The 20,181-nt window shown below is 44.7% G+C and overlaps 1 protein-coding gene and 2 long non-coding RNA genes across 6 annotated transcripts in view; 2 read left to right on the top strand and 1 right to left on the bottom strand.

Annotated features, from left to right (window-relative positions):
• The window catches only part of LOC121937499, an 18,074-nt gene extending 3,297 nt beyond the window's left edge, over positions 1-14,777 (bottom strand). The window contains exons 1-3 of one of the 2 annotated variants that reach the window (XR_006105153.1): positions 14,572-14,777; positions 12,751-12,843; positions 7,304-7,427 (exon numbers count right to left, since the gene is read on the bottom strand). This is a non-coding gene — a long non-coding RNA (uncharacterized LOC121937499). Of the gene's footprint in view, positions 1-7,303; positions 7,428-12,750; positions 12,862-14,571 lie in introns of those variants that run through there. The other variant, XR_006105152.1, reaches the window with a different exon arrangement.
• LOC121937500 lies at positions 12,077-13,010 on the top strand. Its single transcript, XR_006105154.1, has 2 exons — positions 12,077-12,246; positions 12,773-13,010. It is a non-coding gene; the product is annotated as an uncharacterized LOC121937500 (long non-coding RNA).
• Positions 14,778-15,697: 920 nt separating the features above from the next.
• NFATC3 (nuclear factor of activated T cells 3) overlaps positions 15,698-20,181 on the top strand; it is a 40,500-nt gene continuing 36,016 nt past the window's right edge. Inside the window, exon 1 of one of the 3 annotated variants that reach the window (XM_042480903.1) lies at positions 15,698-16,008. In XM_042480903.1, coding sequence (XP_042336837.1) covers positions 15,867-16,008 — 142 coding nt within the window. In that variant the 5' untranslated portion in view covers positions 15,698-15,866. The remainder of the gene's footprint in view (positions 16,009-20,181) is intronic. The other 2 variants (XM_042480901.1, XM_042480902.1) reach the window with 2 other exon arrangements.

Raw genomic sequence — 20,181 nt, 5'->3', positions numbered from 1 at the left:
AGAGACTGTTGGGAGCTGGGGTCAGGCGCTGATCTTGTCATTAAACTGTCAGTGAAGTGGAATTGCATGAACACATTCTTCTATCAATACAAAGGAGCAATTCCACTTCAGTGATGGTTTAATGACAGGATCAGTGCAAATGTATGTATGTCTTTCGCATGATCATGGTCACGGATGGGATAAGGAAGGGCTTCGCTCCCATTCGATAATCTTCTATGACTCTGGAGATCAGGATTTGAATCTCTGCATGGCCGTAGAGCCCCAGTCATAACCAGCCCATAACTCTGGCATGGTCTCAATGCTCAAATGAAGGGCAAGGATGGGACAATTCCACTTCGCCGACAAGACAATGACAGGATAAATATGACATCATGTGAAACTTTTGCGCTACTGCAGTCAATCGTAGTTTAATGGCGGGACAGGATGAGCATGACATCATATGAAAATCTTTTTGTGACTGCGCTATAAGGAAGGGACAAGATGTCCCATCCCCTGTCTGATAATCTCCATAGTCCAAAACTCAAACCACTACACAACGCTGGATGTTATTACACAGCAAAAAAGCTCTTTGTGTGTGTGTGTGTGTGTGTGTGTGTGTGTGTGTGTTCCTTCGTTTGGACCACAGCTGTTAGCAAACTGCAGGAGGCGAAGGAAACAAATTTGTATTTTATTTTTAGCGCCACGTCTTTCTGCTCCCTCCGTCGCCTCCAGCTTCTGAAAGCCCCAGGGGAGAACTTGGCCGTTCTCACAATATTCCATCTGGGATCAGAACGAGGAGCCAACGCCAGCCGTCTCGCTCACAAACAAACCGCGTTCTCAAGAGGCGTCCGGACTGACGTTTCTCACCCAAGGGATCCGGCTCCTTCAGATGGGCAGCCAGATCTCCAAATACTTCTCCGGATTCAGGCCAAGTCCCATCTATTACCCACCAGCAGCAGAAAACCCTCTGCAAATGCTGTTTTTAAAAACTCCAAACACCTTTCTAAAGGCTTGGCCACTTCTTTTGCCTTCATAGGTAGACTGCTACATGGTTTGATGTTGCCGCTGTCATAACTCTGTCCTTTTAGGCATTCAATTTGCCATGTAGACACAGATCTTAAAGGTGTCTTACAGAAGGAATGGCCCTTTTGATTCATTGGATAGAAGTACCATTTTGATGCATAGTTTCCATACATACTATCAAGCTTTTCTTGGACAATATGAGCCTTTGATGGGACAAGTCTCCCTTCTCTTTACAGCTTTGGAAAACTCAGGCCCTGCAATTGCGATATTTGTCTTTAATGGTCGCACACATACGCACACAAAGAGAGAGCTCATAAACCATCATATCGAAGCCCGCCTTCCTTTGTCCTTTGCGACAAATGCACCTATTTGTTCTCCAGGATTTGGTATACGTCTTAAGTTTCACCTTCCATCAGGGCTCTCAGGGATTTCTTTTAAGGGTCTCCCAGAGGTACTGCAACTATTAGAGTAGTTCACTTCAGTAAACAACTCTTGGCATGTCAATTCTCAATAGACTTCTTGCAGCCGGGGGAAAAGCGGTTGCTGTCCTCTCTGTAAACTTTGCATTGGATTTCCCAGGGAACTTTGACTTTTCTGTGAGATCTGCTCTGGGTTTTCTTTCGGTTTTTTAATCCATGGAGCCCTGTGATCCACCAAGCAGAAAAGACATATACGACGATGCATCTATATGTGCCCTCAGTTCATTTCCAACTTATGGAGACCCTATGTTCATGGGGTTTTCTTGGCAGGTTTCATCAGAAAAGGTCTGCCATTGCCATCCTCTGAGGCTGAGAGACTGTGACTTACCCAGGGCCACCCAGCGGATTTCCATGGCCAAGCTGGGATTCGAACCCTAGTCTCCAAAGTCATAGTCCAATGCTCAAAACACTACACCATGCTGGCTCCTACATCTAAATGTAGATACATCTACATTGTAGAAATAATGCAGTTTGGCACCACTTTAACTGCCATGGATCCATCCTATAGAATCCTGAGATTTGTTGTTTTATGAGGCTGCTATTAATATTAGTATTAATATTATTAATTAATATTTCTTGCCCACTTGTCCCCAAGGATCAAGCCAGGGAACAACTACAATTAACAGACATGCCACATCAGTTAAAACACATCAGTTAAAATACACATCAGTTTAAAAGGACAAATCAGATGTACACATACTAAATATGTACACATTAGCACTTTTGGGCAGAGAAGGCTAAAGACCTTGCACTGTATAACGATAAAATCCTAGGATTCCATAGGACGAAGTTACAGCACTTAAAGTGGGCTCAAACTGCATTATTTCTACAATGTAGATATACAACACTGTCACACCTTAGTTAACAAAGCCGCTGACAAAGAAACTTCTTTTTACAGAGTCTTTCCTCCTCATCCTCAGTCTATAAGGATCTTTTTAGCAGCATTGACATGCATTTCAAAGAGAGGCACTTAGAAATCTCAGCCAGAGAGCTCTAGTTCCTCCCCAAACTACAAACCCCAGAATGCCAGAGGATGCAGCGACAGCAGTTGAGCTAACGTAGGTTTATAGTATTTGTGCAACACGAACGGACCCCATGGTCTTCAGTGGTGATAACAAATTACAGGCAAGTTGAAAGGGGACAAAATGGTTGTTCAGATAACTTAGCCCCAAGCCATTTTATTTAGATGAAGAAATGGCAAGTGTGGCCAGATGTTTTGGACTACAGATCCTATCATTCTTCAACATCGGCTATGCTGGCTGGGTCTGCAGGGAGTTGCAAGCTAACAGAACTGCAGTTGCCCACCCTTGATTTAAATGCTACCAACTAACCAGAAATGGACTGTTTACATGTATGCGAGACGGCTTTAAAAGAAAAATGATCATGTATTTTTATAAGCCCTGAAAGGAACTGGTAGGGGTTCTTGGCAAAAGGTGAGGAGTGGGATATAAAATTTGAGAATTCCCAATTTACCTTTGAAACCCTGCAAGCAGCCCCATAATTTATGGCTGGCGGTTGCATTGCGGCACCTTCTGCATTCCTCCCAGGTCAGAACAAGGCAGCTGGTTGTTTAGCCCTCTTGTATATAAAATGAAAGGATACCCCTTCCATCCACCGCAGCCAAGACTGAGCCTGTCTAAGCCCTATTTGAAGAAGGAAGAGCCACACAGAAGCTGATGTTGGCAGCTTTCCTGCAAACGGGGTCAGCTATAGCACAGGGCCTGTTCTGTAGAGAGAGGCATTTATCACACGAAAGAGATCGGAAGTTTATCCTGTGAATATCCCGGGAAAACTGCGTAAGAAACAATTTCACACGACGTCGCACAAAACCCGCCATTAAAGTGGTCACAAAGAAGCATTAACATGCATTTTTTCGCTTTTGGGATTTCGGTGACAATGCATTTCCGATATCACTTTATATGCGCAATTGTGTGTGATCATCATTCGCACAATTACTCGCCATTTTCACTTTATTTGCGGGATGCTTTAAATGCGCTTTACTTTCTCTTTAATGACATAATTAGCCTCAGTGTGATAAACTCCGAACCAAACCATTTGAACAAACCTTGCCAACAAAAGCCCATGTACTTTATCACACGGGGAAAATCAGGGGTTTAAACAGTGATTATACTGTGAAAATTTGTGCGGTAAGTGACTAAGAGTTTCACACACACCGCGATTAAAGAGTCACTACTCGGGGAATAACCAGCAACAAATCATTCCTGGGACTTTGTAATAATTTAATTCCTTTTTAATGGACCTCTTTTCTATGTTTTTAATTGTATTGTTTTTTAATATTGTGAAGCCACTCTTAAATCCCAATTCTGGGAAAAGAGCAGGATACAAATAAATATAGTAATAGTAATCATAACCGTAATCACAATCATAATACTGTCTTAGACAAAATGAAGCATCCCATTTGTGAAGGGCTTGGAATTTGAGGGTGCTTTTCATGGGCAGCAAAATAATATGTCACTATGGAGAGCACCACTTGTGTTTTCTGCCTTGGGGCATCACAATGTTTTGGGATGCCTCTGTTTACAAGGGCCTTTCTTTCCTTCCCTGTGCTCCTCTTTTTCTCTCTCATACACACACATTGTCACACATTTCTGGCTAGAGGCGTTTTTCTTTCCCGCATTAAATCCCCACAGATGGTTCTTTAATCCAGCAGAGGAGGTGGAAGGAAGCCCTCATTGACACTCCTACTAGCATTACAATGCAAAGGAGAATGCAGTCCAGAAACTGGAATTGGAGAAGGCAACTGTGAAAGAAGCAGACGAGATCCTAAAAAGTAAAGATACACAATGGAGCATAATGTTAGGATTTGTCCAAGTCATTGTATTCCCCGTCACCAAGTACGGATGCGAGAGATGGGTAGTGAAGAAAGCAGATAGGAAGAAAATAAACTCATTTGAGATGTGGCGCTAGAGAAGATTGTTAAGAATACCACGGATGACCAAGAAAAATAGGTCCTTGAACAGATCAAGCCTGAGTTCTCCCTGGAAGCCAAGATAATGACTCTATGCCTGTTGTATTTTGGCCACATCATGAGTTTAAATGAACCATTAGAAAAGGCGATGATGCTAGGAAAGGTGGAGGGTAGTAGGAAGCAAGGAAGAATGTGTATTATATGGACAGACTCACCCTTCTTTGTCAGAAAGCACCATACTACAAATTCCAGAGACCGTCAGAACTATGTAGTCCCTAGGCAGGCTAGCAGCCTTGCACAGTCCATGTCAATGCACAACTGCAGTGGGGAACAACAATGTACAACTGCAGTGTGTAAACATAACACACAACGGTACTGTATGTGCAGTTGTCTTTTCGCCACTGTCAGCAGAATCCATCTGTTGCGCTGTGGCGAATATTTCACCCTGCACACATAGTGCAACTTGTGTGTGCACATGTCTCGAAGCAGAATGCCAACCTTTATGCAACACAAGGAGCAGAAAGGAAGGGCGATGGGAGCCTAAATCTGCCTTTGTTGTCATAGTTTCCCCAGTCAGTGCCTCTTTTTCTTTTCCTTTTTTCAAAAATGGCTCTTGCCTTTAATCTTCGTCCAACAACTGTGTAAACCTGGTGGATTAAAGTCTGCGGGAGGCCAGCAACATGCAGGGCAGCTGTTGCTGTCTCCGGCGTTTCCCCTGCCAAGTAGAAGCACGGCGTTGCTGAGAATCACTTGATGCCATTGCCTTGGCGGGATTCAGGGGTACATACAGTTCTGCTAGCAAAGACCTCTCCTGGGCATGAACCCCAGTTGCTCTTTACTTATGCGATGGATCCAAACCAAATCAAAATCTTTGATCCTGAGGCATGAGTATAGTCCAAGGATGTAAGTTTTGGGAGGGATGGCCGAATGAGGGCATTGCCCCACTTTGTAAGAATTCAGCTCCAGCCTTGAATTTTCCTTCGGTCCCAATATTTAGAATTGCAGAGAGTTCCACATTGAAAATTGCCCACACTTTGGACTGGGGCTAAAAATTTGAATTTTAACAAGGATAAAAGAGTCTTTGGCTGCTGCTTTGCATTCCGTTTGTAACTCTAATACACCTTTTCGTAGGGGTTATTCACGCAGTGAAAATAATCCAGGATGAATCCGGGTTAAATCTCCGTTGTTTACACACATCCTGAATGTCACCTATTAAGTTGGGGGGAGAGGGCTGTCAAAAACCCCTCTTAATTTGGGATAATCAATATCGAGATTTTCCCAGAATGCATCGCCGGTAGTGTGAATAACTGATGCGAATAGCCTGAATAGACCCAGGATATAACGCTACATACCAAAAAAAGGGGTTCCAAATGCCAAATTCATATTTGGAGAAGGATAACGCCTTCCTTTTGCTCCTCTCCCATAGCTACACTCCTGTTGCAGGCATTAAAAAGGCTGGGCCCGGATTGTGTGTTGCTCCATTTCCCTGAACTTTGTGTGAACGGCGGCGGCGGCGGCGGAGGGCCAGTAAAGATGAAGGAAGGAATTGCAACACTCAGAAACATTTAGCAAAGAGCACAGACTCAGCAACTTTCTTAAACCTGCTTAGGAAAAAAAAAAGGGGGGGGGAGGAAGAACTTGTTTCTAACAGTTCTACATTGTTTTCAATATCTGTCTTTAACTATCTCGTGCCCCCCAGATTTGTCAGATTGCAGCTTCATCATCCCCAGGTGTGCGTGGGGATGCGTGGCTGCAAAAAGATTGGGAATAGCTGTGAAATATAGTGTTGCCAACCCACCTGGCCTGTCTCTCCCACCCTTACAATTTGGTTTATGGAGTTTATCAGCACAATGCAAAGGTCAGAAACAAGCAAGACAAAACAAAACAATAAATCAGGACTGACGTGTGTCTGGTGACCCTTCTGCACACCTGTTTTAGGGAGCAGCCAGGAAATATTTCTTTCTTTGTAAAACACAAAACAGATGACAAAATAGATACTTACAACGACAGCAAAACACATTCGGTTAGCCTTTTGTTGGCCAACCGAAATGCACAATGTACTTGTTGCAAGCTTTCGAAGCTCTATGGGCATCTTCATCAGGCAAGAGGTTACAAACCAAAAACAGTTGGAGATGTTAGTTAGAAAAGCTATCCTCCCCATCGTAACATCTTTACTAAGGACTGAAACAGCATGCAGGCATCTAACATGTCCAATTGGGTTTTGTCTTCTTCTTCTATTTGGTTTGTAATGTCTTGCCTGATGAAGAAGCCCATGGAGCTTCTTCCAAAGCTTGCAACAAGAATATTGTGCATTTCAGTTGGCCAATAAAGGTATCACTGATGGATTTTTGTGTGCATTTGTTAAATGGCCAACACAGCTACCCTTGAATGTTTGTTATATTCCAAGATGGTACCTGGAATAAAAAACCCTGCTGCTGGAAAGGCAGCGAAGAAAAAGCCACTCGAACCTCCTTAGGAAGGGAATACCAAAGTCTGGGAGCAGTCACAGAGAAGGTCCCTGTGAAGGCAATAGGATTGAGGGATATGTCTGTCCCAAAGATTTTAAGCTTGGCCAGGCTCCTGTGGTAAGACAGATACCTTCATAAAGTCTGGACATGACTTCTGCAGGGCTTTTGCCGAAATGTTTCTAGGCCATACCAAGTATTAAATTTTATGTCACTCCCCAGATCTGGTGCAACAACTTTCTCTTCAACTGAGGAGGAAAAGAACATAGGCAACTCTGCATTTTTACCTATTCTGAGACACACCCTTTGACGTGACAATCTCATCCTCCGTCCCCATAACGTATATCCCGCTTCTATGTAACACCTTTTATCTTTCCGTCTTGAGTCACTTATCTGCGATTGCTAATATTTTCCTGATATGATTTTACCTCTTTGTTGTTTTCTCCTTTGACCCTCTCAAGGTCTCTTACGCTTTATCTTCGCCTTATATGAACTTCATGGCTGGCACCTGCATGATGTGTCTTGATCAAGATCGGCGGGAATGGCTTTAGTCTACGAAAAGGCATCGAAATCGATTAGGCAATTGAGTTTTGTGGGTTGATATTTTTTGCTTTAAGCTTATTTTGACTAAGGACTTGATCACACGAGGCTAAAAAAGTAGGATTTAAAACAATACTTATCACAGAATATCATGTCTATCCTGCTGTTGCTTTGCATGCTACTAGTATTGTACACCTTTTTTCTTTTTCAAATTTTATTCTCATTAAAGACATTTAACATTGAACATTTAACACTGACATTTAGACAAAACACAAAAGCATCCTCAGTAATGGCTCCTGTTTCTGCCGCAAACTCATACTGTACTACCTTTGCTGCACTCTGCTTGATATATATACCAAATATTCCTATATAGATCCATGCAGAATTGGAGGGAGAACAGACATTATGAGTGATCCTGGACCGTGCAAGTAGCATAGATGGGAAATACATTGATTCTTTCACCCAATTCATCAATGATTTACAACTCTGTACATGAGTTACTGTTCTCAAAACACAGCTGGCACACAAAAGGAGCCGTTCCTCTTTGTGTTACGTAAAATCGTAACATGCAGAAATACTGTAATATACAGCCCTCCCATCCCAACCAAGAAAGAAGTCTCCATAAGTCCCAGGTTTTGTTTCTTTGCAAACCAATTTTATTTTGGCAAGCCATATGACGTTTTCATTACCCCAAAGTATTTCCTGGGAGCTCTTAGCATTACCGAGAAGTTTTCATTCCTACTTTCTGGGTCAGTTTGAATTACAGTAACCCATTATTTTCCAAGATGAAATGTATGAAATCTACTTGGCTGCCTGGTTGCATTATCTTGAAAGTAGCCAAGATAGCCATTGCTAGTAAGTACAGCTATCGTTTCCAAGATTCAATGCAGAGCCAGCGAGGCAAAAACAGAATGTTTGCACCAAAACAAAACGATCCTAATGTTTAACTAGTGCAATATCGCAAAAGCATAGTGGTGTTTTGTGGGTTTTTTTGGGTTCTGTGCCATGTTCTAGAAGAGTTTGTTCCTGATGTTTCGTCAGCATCCGTGGCTGGCATCTTCGGAGATGCTGGCGAAACGTCAGGAACAAACTCTTCCAGAACATGGCCACAGAACCCGAAAAACCCACAAAAAAGATAGATGCCAGCCATGAAAGCCTTCGACTTCACATCGCAAAAGTGCTTTAGCATTAACTCCTGAACAATGACATTAGAGAAAACTCAGTGGGAATGCGTGAAAGTTAATTTCTGACGCGTTGCATGAGTCTAGAACTGCATCTATATTGCAGAGCTAATGCGGTTGGACACCGCTTTAAGTGCCATGGCTCAATACTATGAAATATTGGGATTTCTAGTTTTGTGAGATACTGAGCCTTCTCTGTTGGAAAACTCTGGCGCCGCCACAAACTACAAATCCACCACTTCCATAGCATTGAGCCATGGCATTTAAAACAGTGCTCAACTGCATCATTTCTGCAGCGCATATCAGACCAAAAGGTGTATCTACATTGTGGAAATAATGCAGCTTGATACCACTTTAAGTGCGATGGATCCATCTTACAGACACTTGGAATTTGTAGTTTGGTGAGGCACCAATGCTTTTTGGCAGGGAAGGCTAACATCCTTGTAAAACTACAAATCTCAAGAGTCCATAGGATGGAGCTACAGCACTTGTGTCAAACTGCATTATGTACATTGTATAGGGTCACCATTCTGTATAAAGCAGCATTCCCATGACATTCAAACCTATTTTTCCCTCTCTCCTGTCTGGCTTAGTTTGGTTGCTTCCAATTAAAATCCACTTCAGCTACTTTGGGGTGAAAATTTATGTCCGTCGAATGAAGTAGAGCAATTGTTCGGTTAAGCCACAAACCCTGTAGGAAGCGGGGATTTCATTTCATTTTTGGGGGATTTCCCCTTTAATAATCTCAGAAACATAAAACTACTGAGAACTTTGTGAAGTAATGTCTGATTGTGAGGAAGGACGCTAAACCAACAATAAAGAAAGGCAGCGTTTGTTTCCTATATATATTGAAAGTTTAAAAAAGAAATCGTGCAAGAAAGTTAATCTTGCCCTTGCAACTTCCGAGGAGCTGTTAAACTTTGCAATGAAAGGCCATAAAAGTGCTTACGAGGGACTCTGCGAGTTTTTATATGGGATGCAATCTGGCTATTTTCATTCAGGCTCACATTATTGCAATGGGACAAACGCCCCATTGATCCAGCCTTTTCTTTCCTAAGGAATAAGGAGAACTTAACTGCAGAGATCTCCTTGACAGAATAGCTGCTTTTGCCAAAATCATCTTTGGTTCCCCCCTCTTTCAAAATCAGATTTTAGAATCATTTTTGTATTTAACAGCGCATGAAAAGTAAAGCGCCTAATGTCTGAGAGGCAGCAGTTGACAGGGGACTTACCAAACTCTATATGCATATTATATATTTGGAGATTTTGGTGCTTTCAAATAGCATTTTTACATACTCTTCAACATTTCACATATGAAAACCAAGATATATGTAGCCAAGCTATTTTCTCCTTTGCTTCAGAGAATGCTGGCATGGAAGTGAGTGGGATATATATATATATGTGTGTGTGTGTGTGTGTGTGTGTGTGTATGTGTGTGTATATATATATATATATAGTGAGCCTGGGATGGAGGAGTGAGAGTTTATTCCTGACATTTTGCATCTGTGGCTGGCATCTTCAGAGAATGCTGGCATGGAAGTGAGTGGGATATATATATACACACACACACACACACACACACACACACACAATGTGACCCGTGAGTTGGGAGGAGTGATTTCCATGTTAATCTGTATATTGTTCTGTTGTTGAATGGCAAGGCTTCAGGGTGGGAGGATATGCAAAAAGGATTCAGAGGATTAGCTGAACCTCCACAGTTCACAGTGTTCTAGATCTCTGGACGTTCCTGGTCAACTGTCATTCCTAACGGACGGAGAGACAAGCTGCTCGACCTCTCTATCTGTCTCTGGATCTCTGTTGCTCTAGGTAATGCTGACCCCCCAATAAATGTATCCTAATCCACCCCTTTGTCTATCTAGAGAAGAGATTATACCCTCAGCTATGTTGCCCAGATCATGGGAAGGGTTTATTCTCACTTCCAGCGTCAAGGCAAAAGGGAATTGGGTCGGCCAGGCTAAAAGATGAAGCCCACCTTTCACCTATCCCCAGAATGGCTTCTGAAGCTACAAGCTGGCCAGTTTTTTGGCATCAAAGAACCAAACTTCTATCCTCTTTAGAAATAAAAATGGAAGAAAGGATGGCAAGAAAAACATGGATATAGATGGAGAGGCAGAATGAACCAGAGACCCAAATTGTTTCTCACCATCATTGCTGAGAATGTGTGGCTTCTTGCCCAACATCCTCCAGTGGATTTCCATGGCTGAGCGGGGATTCGAACCCTGGCCTCCGGAGTCATATAGTCCAACAGTCAAACCACACCGGCTCTAACGTCCATTCAGAAAGACCGTTTATAACAATAGCGTTGGTGGCGTAGTGGTTAGAGTGTTGGACTCTGACTCTGGAGAGCCAGGTTCAAATCCCCCTCTGCTTGGCCACAGAGACCCACTGGGTGACCCTAGTCGAGTCACACTCTCTCAGCCTCAGAGGAGGAAGGCCAACTCCTTTCTTTCAATGGGAATGTATCAAGTTGGTCGCAAGACGGACAGTTTCAAAAGCGCGCCGCTCGTTGAGCGAAGAGCGGGCGGTTGGCCACGTGTGCTTTGTGAGGGAATATTCAAAGCGGTAGGTGATACTATCAAATGGGAAATGTTGCAAACTAGGCTCCGGTTGACCGTTACGTTTTATCTTTATATGCAAATATACTTGTCCCTCCACATTATCTGGGGTTAGGGGCACAAGACCCCCGTGAATGTGGAAAAACCACAAATAACAAGAACACCATGTTTTCACCTGAGAGGACACCTCTCTAGGGATCTCTAGGTCCTCCGGTGCAACTCTGTGGTCAGTGTCCAACAGACACTGACCGTTGGACTAAGGCCTAGTAGAGTGTCCTCTCTAGGTCTTTCAGTGCAACTTTTAGTTAAGGTTGACCAAAGAGTTGCACTGGAGGACCTAGATATTAATCAAATCTGCAAATGTGGAGGGATGAGTGTATTATCAAACGGAAAATTTGCAAGCTACACTCCAATTGACCGTTACTTTTTATCTTGATATGCAAAGAACGAGAAAATATACAAACGTAGTATATAAACATTGGAGGGGAACGTATGATCCCTGGCCCAAGGAGCCGCCGCCGCCACCGCCGCCACCACCACCACCATCATCATCTTGATCCCATTCAAGTCCTCCTACTGATAATCCAAATTATCTCCTTCCCTTTTTCTGCAGATAATCCAAATTATCTCTTTTCCTTTCTCCATCATCATCATGGAAGAGGAGCTCAATTACCTTCGCAACCGATGCGCTACGCTGGAGGTACAGTACAGAGGGCTAAAAGAACAATTCAGCCTCATGATGAAAACAAGGAACGCCGAAATAGCGATGCTTCGCAGTCACAATACAGGCATGTCACTTTCCCTTCTACACCTGGGTCTCCATATTTGCGGCTTGACTTTCGATTAGTATGTGGTACGAAAGCCATTATTATTATTATTATTATTATTATTATTACAGAATTGTGCAAAGCTTATAAACAGCTGATTTTAGGAAAAGATCTGGCAGACTTACTAGACGCAGGATACGACTTTGGAAACACTCCACCAGAAAGAGAAGAAGGAAACAACGGAGACGTAGAAGAAGGAAACGATGGAAACCTAGAAGAAGGAAACAATGTGGAAATGCCCAGACAGGTATTAGACTTCTTCTCCACCCCCCCCCCTTGTTAATAATAATAATAATAATAATTTTATTCCTATTATACATTTCCACACTAAATTTAAAACAAAAACGCTCACTTGTCAAATCCATTTACAAAACTTCCAATGTTCCCTGAGCAATAAGCATCATATACTATAAGAATAACATTTTTTGGTCTTATTGCTCCCTTTCAAAATTACAAAAAGGTAAGATAAATACTCCTCTACCTAAAACCTATTATTCGCATGTCATTTTCATTTCTAGTCAATCTAATAATGCGCTCTTTAGTTTTCCTTGCTGCTTTAATACCATAATTTTATTGCAATCATCGGAAACCATTCTTTTGTCCATTTCCTCTAAACCTTTCAGATTTAAAAGAGCTGCCCATTTCTTCCGTCTCTATAAGTTTCATCAGCCAGACCCCTATCTTTGGCGTTTCCACGGCCAAAGTACGACAGACCCGTCTTTGCCAGCAACCTTCTTCTTGTTTCACTAACCATTTCTCTTTGGTTTTCACAGGACCAGCCTGACCCAGAAGAGCCAAGAGACGAACAGCTGTGAAAAGCGTGGAACAACAAGGCCTTGCCGACCTAAAGTTAGAATAAATAAAGCAAATACACATTGAATTTAAACTCATCCACCCCCCAAACCCAGCAATTTTTAATACTGCTTTGGTTTTGCTTTAATTTGCAGCGTGTTGCGACACGCGCAAAGGTTCGGAAATAAAATGGTTTTAATTAAAATAATAATAAATCTTTTAAATTGTCTAGTTTGTTTTATTAAAGTTTAATGAAAATAATAATAAATATCGCTTTAAAAAATAATAGGTCCAGGGCGAATTAAGTCTCTTCAACATCATGGACTAAGGCTGTAGTAACTCTTCGCCCAACGTTTCAGGTCTCTGGCACAAAGAGGGACACTTGAGCCTAAAAGGGGGGGGATTGAGGATAGTATTCTTATGTGACGTTGAAGGATTTCATGGCGGCATCCATAGTTGCTTTGCGGGTTTTTGGGGCTCTGTGGCCATGTTCTAGATGAGTTTATTCCTGACGTTTCACCAGCATCTGTGGCTGGCATCTTCAGAGGATGCTGGTATGGAAGCGAGTGGGGTATATATATATAGGGTGTGATCACACGTTATATGTATACCCCACTAACACAGTATATATATATATCTATACACACACACACACACACACATGCACCCCACTCACATCTATGCCAGCACTCTCTGAAGATGCCAGCCACAGATGCAGGCGAAACGTCAGGAATAAACTCTTCTAGAACATGGCCACACGGCCCAAAAAACCCACAAAAAAACTATGGCTGTCGGCCCTGAAAGCCTTTGACCATTTCTGCACATGCGCACATGTCGTTCAGCAACCAAAAACAGTGATTATTTTAATTAATCAACCCAGTTCTTTTGCTGTTAAATGATACGGCAGCTGTTCCTACAATTCATATCTCGGTACGTCAACAATGGGATGTTTACCCTTTTGTTCCTCCCGACGTTTCCTAATAATTAAGGCCCTCTCTCTTTCTATAAGGGAACATTCTAGATTCTATGTCGCTCGGCAGGTTTTTTATTCCTTTTCTTATTTTTAAAAATTATATATATATATATATATATATATATATATTAAGATGACATTACAGAATGATGTAAAGTCGCTACTGTATATATCAAATATATAAAATTCTTAACTCATTGACCTAAAGTCATTATATTCGTAAAAATATATATCTATTTCAATGTTATGGAGTACTTAGAGTCATAGAATGATAGAATAACCATCCATTCCGACTCCATTCTGCCATGCAGGAACTCTCAATCAAAGCATCCTTGACAGATGGCCATCCAGCCTCTGCTTAAAGACCTCTAAGGAAGGAGACTCCACTACACTCCGGGGGAGTTTGTTCCACTGTTGGGCAGCCCTTACTGTCAGGAAGTTCTTCCTAATGTTGAGGTGGAATCTCTTTTCCTGGAGCTTGCATCCATTGCTCCATTGGGTCCTGTTCTCTGGAGCAGCAGAAGACAAGCTTGCTCCCTCCTCAATATGACATCCCTTCAAATATTTAAACAGGGCGATCATATCACCTCTTAACCTTCTCTTCTCCAGGCTAAACATCCCCAGCTCCCTCAGTCTCTCCTCAAAGGGTTTCATGGTTTCTAGACCTGTCACCATTTTAGTCTCCCTCCTTTGGACACATGGCCCCAGCTTCTCAACATCCCTTTTGAACTGTGTTGCCCAGAACTGGACACAGGATTATTCCAAGTGAGGCCTGACCAGAACAGGATACAGTGGCACTATTACAACCTTTCATTCTAGACACTATACTTCTATCAGTGCAGCCTAGGATCGCATTGGCCTTTTTCGCTGCTGCATCACAACTCTTGGCTCAGGCTCAGCTTGTGGCCTGCTAGGACTCCTGGGTCCCTCTTAAACAGACAGTTGTTAAGCCAAGTGTCCCCCTTCCCTATATTTTCAATAGATGACCCTAAAGAAAGCTTGAAGCCAGTGAAATCACGTGACTCCCCTTCTTTTCTAGTCACGAGGTTCTGGTCGTTTGACGTCATCGAACTCTCAACTTGTGAGGGAAAAGAGGCGGAGCTGGTGGGCGGGACTAACGGGGTGGGCGTGGCCACAGCAAAAGCCAATAGCTGCTCCTGTCACATTTTGACCATTGAGTGACGTCAGCGGGAGGTGGGACCCTTATCGGCCAATCAAATGGCCGGAGAGAAATCCGCCGCGAATCTCCGCCAAAAAGAGAGGTCAGTCTCTCTGACAAACAACTGCTTGGCTTCAGTGTTTTGTGCGCGACAGTTCGAGTTTGCGTAGCGCGCATGCGCGCTCGAGGGCACGCCTTTCCTCTCCTTTCAGCAGCCAATGGGGAGGCGGAATGGGCGCGAGGGGCGGGGCTTGGATAAAGAAGCGTTGGAAAAGAGTCAGTCAGTCAAAGGGAAAAGGGGCGGTGCCAGGAGGGTCGTTGACGTCGCCCAGGGACCCCGCCCCCTTCCAGTAACCAATGAGAGGTCGAGAAAAAGAAGTTGGGCGGGGCAAGAGAGGACAGATAGTCGAAGGAGAAGGGAGCGGTACCAGAAGGGACGTCGACGTCGCCCCGCCCCTCTTCTAGCAACCAATCAGCGGGCGAAATGACTAAAGACGAGTTGAAAGAGGAGGAATTGGGCGGGGCAGGAGAGGACAGTTAGTCACAGGAGAAGGGGGCGGTGCCGGGAGGGACGTAGACGTCGCTTAGAGGCCACGCCCTCTTTTCAACAACCAATGAGCGGGCGCGATGACTAAAGAGGAGGAGTTGGGCGGGGCAGGAGAGGACGGTCAGTCCGTCAATCAAAGAAGAAGGGGCGGTGCCAGGAGGGACGTCGATGACGTCGCTCAGGGAGGGGCGTGGCCTCCGCCCGGGCTGAGAGTGTCGCCTTTGAGTGACAGGCGGCCGCTGAGGCGCGGAGGAGAAGACGACGGACGACGACGACGCGGAGGAAGGCTTGCCGAGGAGGCCTCTCTCTCCCTCGCGGTTCGCGGCTCCTCTTTCCTGGGCAGCAGCGGCGGCGGCGGCGGCGGAGGGAGTCCGGTTTCCTCGGCCGCCTCCCCCGATGACTGCGGCAAACTGCGGCGGCGCCAACGACGAGTTCGACTTCAGGCTCATCTTCGGGGAAGACGGGCAGCAGCCAGGACCGGGGCCGCCGCCGCAGCAGCAGCAGCAGCCTCCGACGACGACAGCGACGGCGACAGCAGGTAGGAGGAGCAGCCGCTTTGGCGTCCCTCTCGACGGGACTACAACTCCCACGATGCCCCGAGGAGGCGTTTGGAGAGGAGCCTTGGCCCCGCAGAACTACAGATCCCATGATGCACCGGAGGAACTCTTCGGTAGAGGAGCCTCGGCCCCGTCCTAAGGGTCTCCTGGGATTTGTAGTTCGGAGAGCGCAGACTGGGGCCCTCTGCGGCGGCGGAGGAGGAGGCCGGGGAGTGTGCGGAACGAGGGTCCCGGGAGTCCATGGAGTTCCGTTGAGAGGACTTCCCCATAGAGAAGAATTTGGGGCCTCCCATGGTTGCTGTGCACCTGCTTCAAGTGCTTTCCAGCTCATAGCAGTGCTAAGGGTTTCCGAGGCTGAGAGAGTGTGACTTGAAGCCCAAGGCCCTCCAGGAGGTTGCCATGACCAGGTCTCTAGAGCCATAGCCCAGCGCTGCGGAGATGATCTACTTTGAGGCTGCTTTATCTGCCCTGGGAATCCTGGGAGCTGTAGTGTATTGCGGCAGCAGAGCTGTCTCTTGACAGAGGCACAAAACTACATTTCCCAGGATTCCCTGGCATTGAGCCAGGGCAGTGGAAGCGGCGTCGGACTGGATCGTCCCTTCAGTGTGTTTGGGACCCTTGCAGAGCACTCTCTCAGAGGAGGGCAATGGGGAGCCCTCTAGAAAACCCTATGATGGGGTTGCCCTAAGGCAAGGGCTCCCCATTGCCCTCCTCTGAGAGAGCGCTCTGCAAGGGTTGCCCTTGCCTTCTTCCCCTGAGGCTGGAAGAAGAGCGGGACTCCACTCTGGCTCTGGAGACCAGGGTTGGGCCAAGTCCACCCAATGGCTTTCCATGGCCGGGTCGGGATTCGAACCCTGGTCTCCAGAGCCATGGTCCAAGGCGCCAACCACTACGCCGCACTGGTTTTCATATTTGGGTTGTGGTAATAATGATTAGCATGTTCACATGGGAGTAAATGCCAGGTGCTGGAGCTCTGTGTCAGAGGACAGAGTTGGCAAAGCCCCTTCTAAGGAGTCCTTGCCTAAGAAAATCCTATGAAAGTCATAGGTGATTTGAAGACGCACACACGCACACACCCCTGTGTGATGGTGTGGTGGAGTCTCCTTCTTTGGAGAGCTCTAAACAGAGGCTGGATGGCCATTTGTCGGGGTGCTTTGATTGAGAGTTCCTGCATGGCAGAATGGGGTTGGACTGGATGGCCTTTGGGGTCTCTTCCAACTCTAGGATTCTATGATATACCTATACACACACACACACACACACAAATCCCTATGGGGGCCTATTTCAGGATAAGGTTGTGTGGATCAAGACATATGGCAGCTCTAAATGGTCTGCAAAGTCCATTGAAAGTAGACTTGTCCCTTCACATTCACTGGGGTCGGGGCACAGGACCCTTGTAAATATGAACAAAAGCACACATATAACAAAACAGTATGTCTTTACACCTCTCTAGGAATCTCTAGGTCTTCCAGTTCAACTCTGTGGACAACATCTTGCCGGCATTGAGCATAGAATTGCACAGGAGGAGCTGCAAAAGCCTAGCGGAGTGTCCTCTCTAGGAATCAGCGCAACCTTTGGTTAAAGTTGACCAAAGAGTTGCGCTGGAGGCCCTAGAGATTCCTAGAGGGGTGGTCTCTCAGGTTAAAAGAAATAGCAGTTGTTTATTTGTGGTCCTTTTCATGGGGGTCCTTCGCCCTTAAACCCAGTCAATGTGGAGGGCCCAGTGTACACTTGTTTTTGAAGTCCCCATTCCTGCTCTCCTTTTGCTTCCAGGTCAGTGACAGATGGGATGGAGATATAAAACTTGCTTCAGATGTGCATAATGGGGCATATAATCATTCTTGTTCCTGACTTCAGAGCAGGAAAAGGGCTTCTGAACTTTTCACGATGGGGAGGGTGCACCAATGCTGTTTGGAAAGGTCTTTGAACCCTGGTGTTCGGTGCCTTGGTCTCAACATAGCCAGAGAACAGTGTCCTGAGTCAGAGTCCTGGTTCAACGCTGACTTGTAATGACTGTCCAAAATCTCAGGCTGGGTTTTCCCCCTTCCCCCAGCCTTGTCATCTGAGATCCTCTTAGTTGCGCAGGATTGAATTTAGCACCTTTGTGCATGCAAAACACATCTACTACTCAGCTATGAGTCCTCTGTGTTGAATGGAGGAGGCTACTGGCTTATTTGACACAGTCACCTGGCAGTCGGGGCTTTTAAAGCACACAATCAGCTTCTCTTTGAACCTGGGAAAGGTGTCAAGGGTACAATTCTAGTTATATTGGCTTGGATGTTGTATCTGAACCTTTCTGACAAATGTGGAACAAATCTTTTGTGTATTGAGACTGAGAGTTCAGCCATAATGCTTTATTGCTCTAGTAAGCTTATCTTTCTCTCCTTGCCCCACATTCTCATGCCACCATTCAGCGCCCAGCGTTTGTTAGGGCAGTCGGTCAGGGTGGCCGCATGTCCTCACCACAAAGGAGGACAAAGCGCTGCAAAATGTAGGACATCCAATGTAGGGCGTGACCAAATGGAAAGCTAAACATACCCATATAAATAAAAACTCATCCTCTTTAGTCATGGTCAAGATGGAGGACAGTTTGGAATTCCTCCTGGACCGAAGATGGAACTGTAGGACATGCCCTGGAAAAGGAGGACGCCTGGTCTCCCCATTGGGTGCTTTTGTAGACTGCGTTACAGCCACATGTACAAATGGGTGCCTCAAAATTAGGAGCTTGTTGGTACTGAGGCTGTCGATTTGTGACATTGTAGATGGGTTCTGCGCATTTCTGATCACTTGGTTGTGATGGGGCATGTTCACGTTTTGGGTTTGTTTGCTTTTTTCGGCAGTGGAAGTGGGGGTGCTGTTGTTATTTTCTATCTCTGTAGCCTGGAAAAAAAGTGGAGGTCTAGAAGAGGGTGGCTGTCTTTTTTCTTATACCAAAAATGCTTTTAAAATTAAAAAAAGCCCACAAAGCAAGAGCAATAGTAAACGCTGCAGTATTTCTATTAGGAAAAGTGAACAAATAGCCACTGTTCCAGGTGACCTGTCTGCATTGCTGCTGAGTTGTCTTTCTGGGCAGTAAATGTGTTGAGAGGAATGGGGGCCTTTGGCAAGAGTAAATGGGGAGGGTACATAAATTCAAATTGCGTCGGTTGGCAAATTAACCTGGTAGTTGTATTTCTCCCTCCCCAGAGTCTTGGGAAGTTGCATCTACAGCACAGAGGAACCGCGTAGTGCCTTAGAGAGAAACAAGTACAACACGCATGTAGCACATCTATCTTAATTATAAACAGGTTCTGCCTCTTAGTAAGGAAGACAAAACAGCGGTGCGAGTGTTTGAGAGGGGGACAACTAGGATTTGTAATGCTTTGTTGGAGACTTTCCTCAAGAGCAGGCAACATCTGAAGAGTTGATATTCCTCTATACAAGTCAAAGATTTCTCAGAAATTAGTATGTTTTGTCCTAGTAATAAACTATTTCCTATTACCTTTTATTAAGAAATTATACTACTATAGAATATCTCAGATAATAATTTGTATAACCTGCTCTTAGAAAAACGTTTAGTTCAGCCAAATGTATTATGTGAGAGTTGTATCCTGGTAGCAGATTGCTTTTTGAGGGCCATCATAGTATACTGGTTTGAGCATTGGACTAGGACTCTAGGAGTCCAGGGTTTGAATCCCGGTCATGGAAATCCACTGGGTGACTTTGGACAAAGGATGGCAATGGCAAACCCTCCCTGAAACTTGCCAAGAAGACCTATATGCCTTAGGATCACCATAAATTGGAAACAGAAACTTGAAGGCACACAAGCAGTTTTAACAGGAGCAATCGAAATCTTAAAACATCTTAATTCCTAAAATATATAGGTTGCTATGACTGTTAGGAAGTCCTGCCTTAAACCTTATTTCCACTCCTGCAGTGAAATAAATGAATACACCTCTGGTGATGTAAGGCTGCTAATAAAAGCAGGACTAACCCTAAAAGAGGCCAGATTGTTTTATGTATCAAAACATTTTGCAGAATTCAGATATGGTAGCCTTAATGCAGATAGGGGCTCCTTTTGCACATCACCACTTGAACGGAGGGCTTAGATCAGTGCTACTCACAATGAAGGCTCATGGATTAATGTCAGTCCCAAAGCGATCAGCTGCCATCCC

Source organism: Sceloporus undulatus, chromosome 8 (assembly GCF_019175285.1).
Source record: "Sceloporus undulatus isolate JIND9_A2432 ecotype Alabama chromosome 8, SceUnd_v1.1, whole genome shotgun sequence".
Classification (NCBI taxonomy): Eukaryota; Metazoa; Chordata; class Lepidosauria; order Squamata; family Phrynosomatidae; genus Sceloporus; species Sceloporus undulatus.
This window is presented reverse-complemented; position numbering and strand designations above follow the sequence as displayed.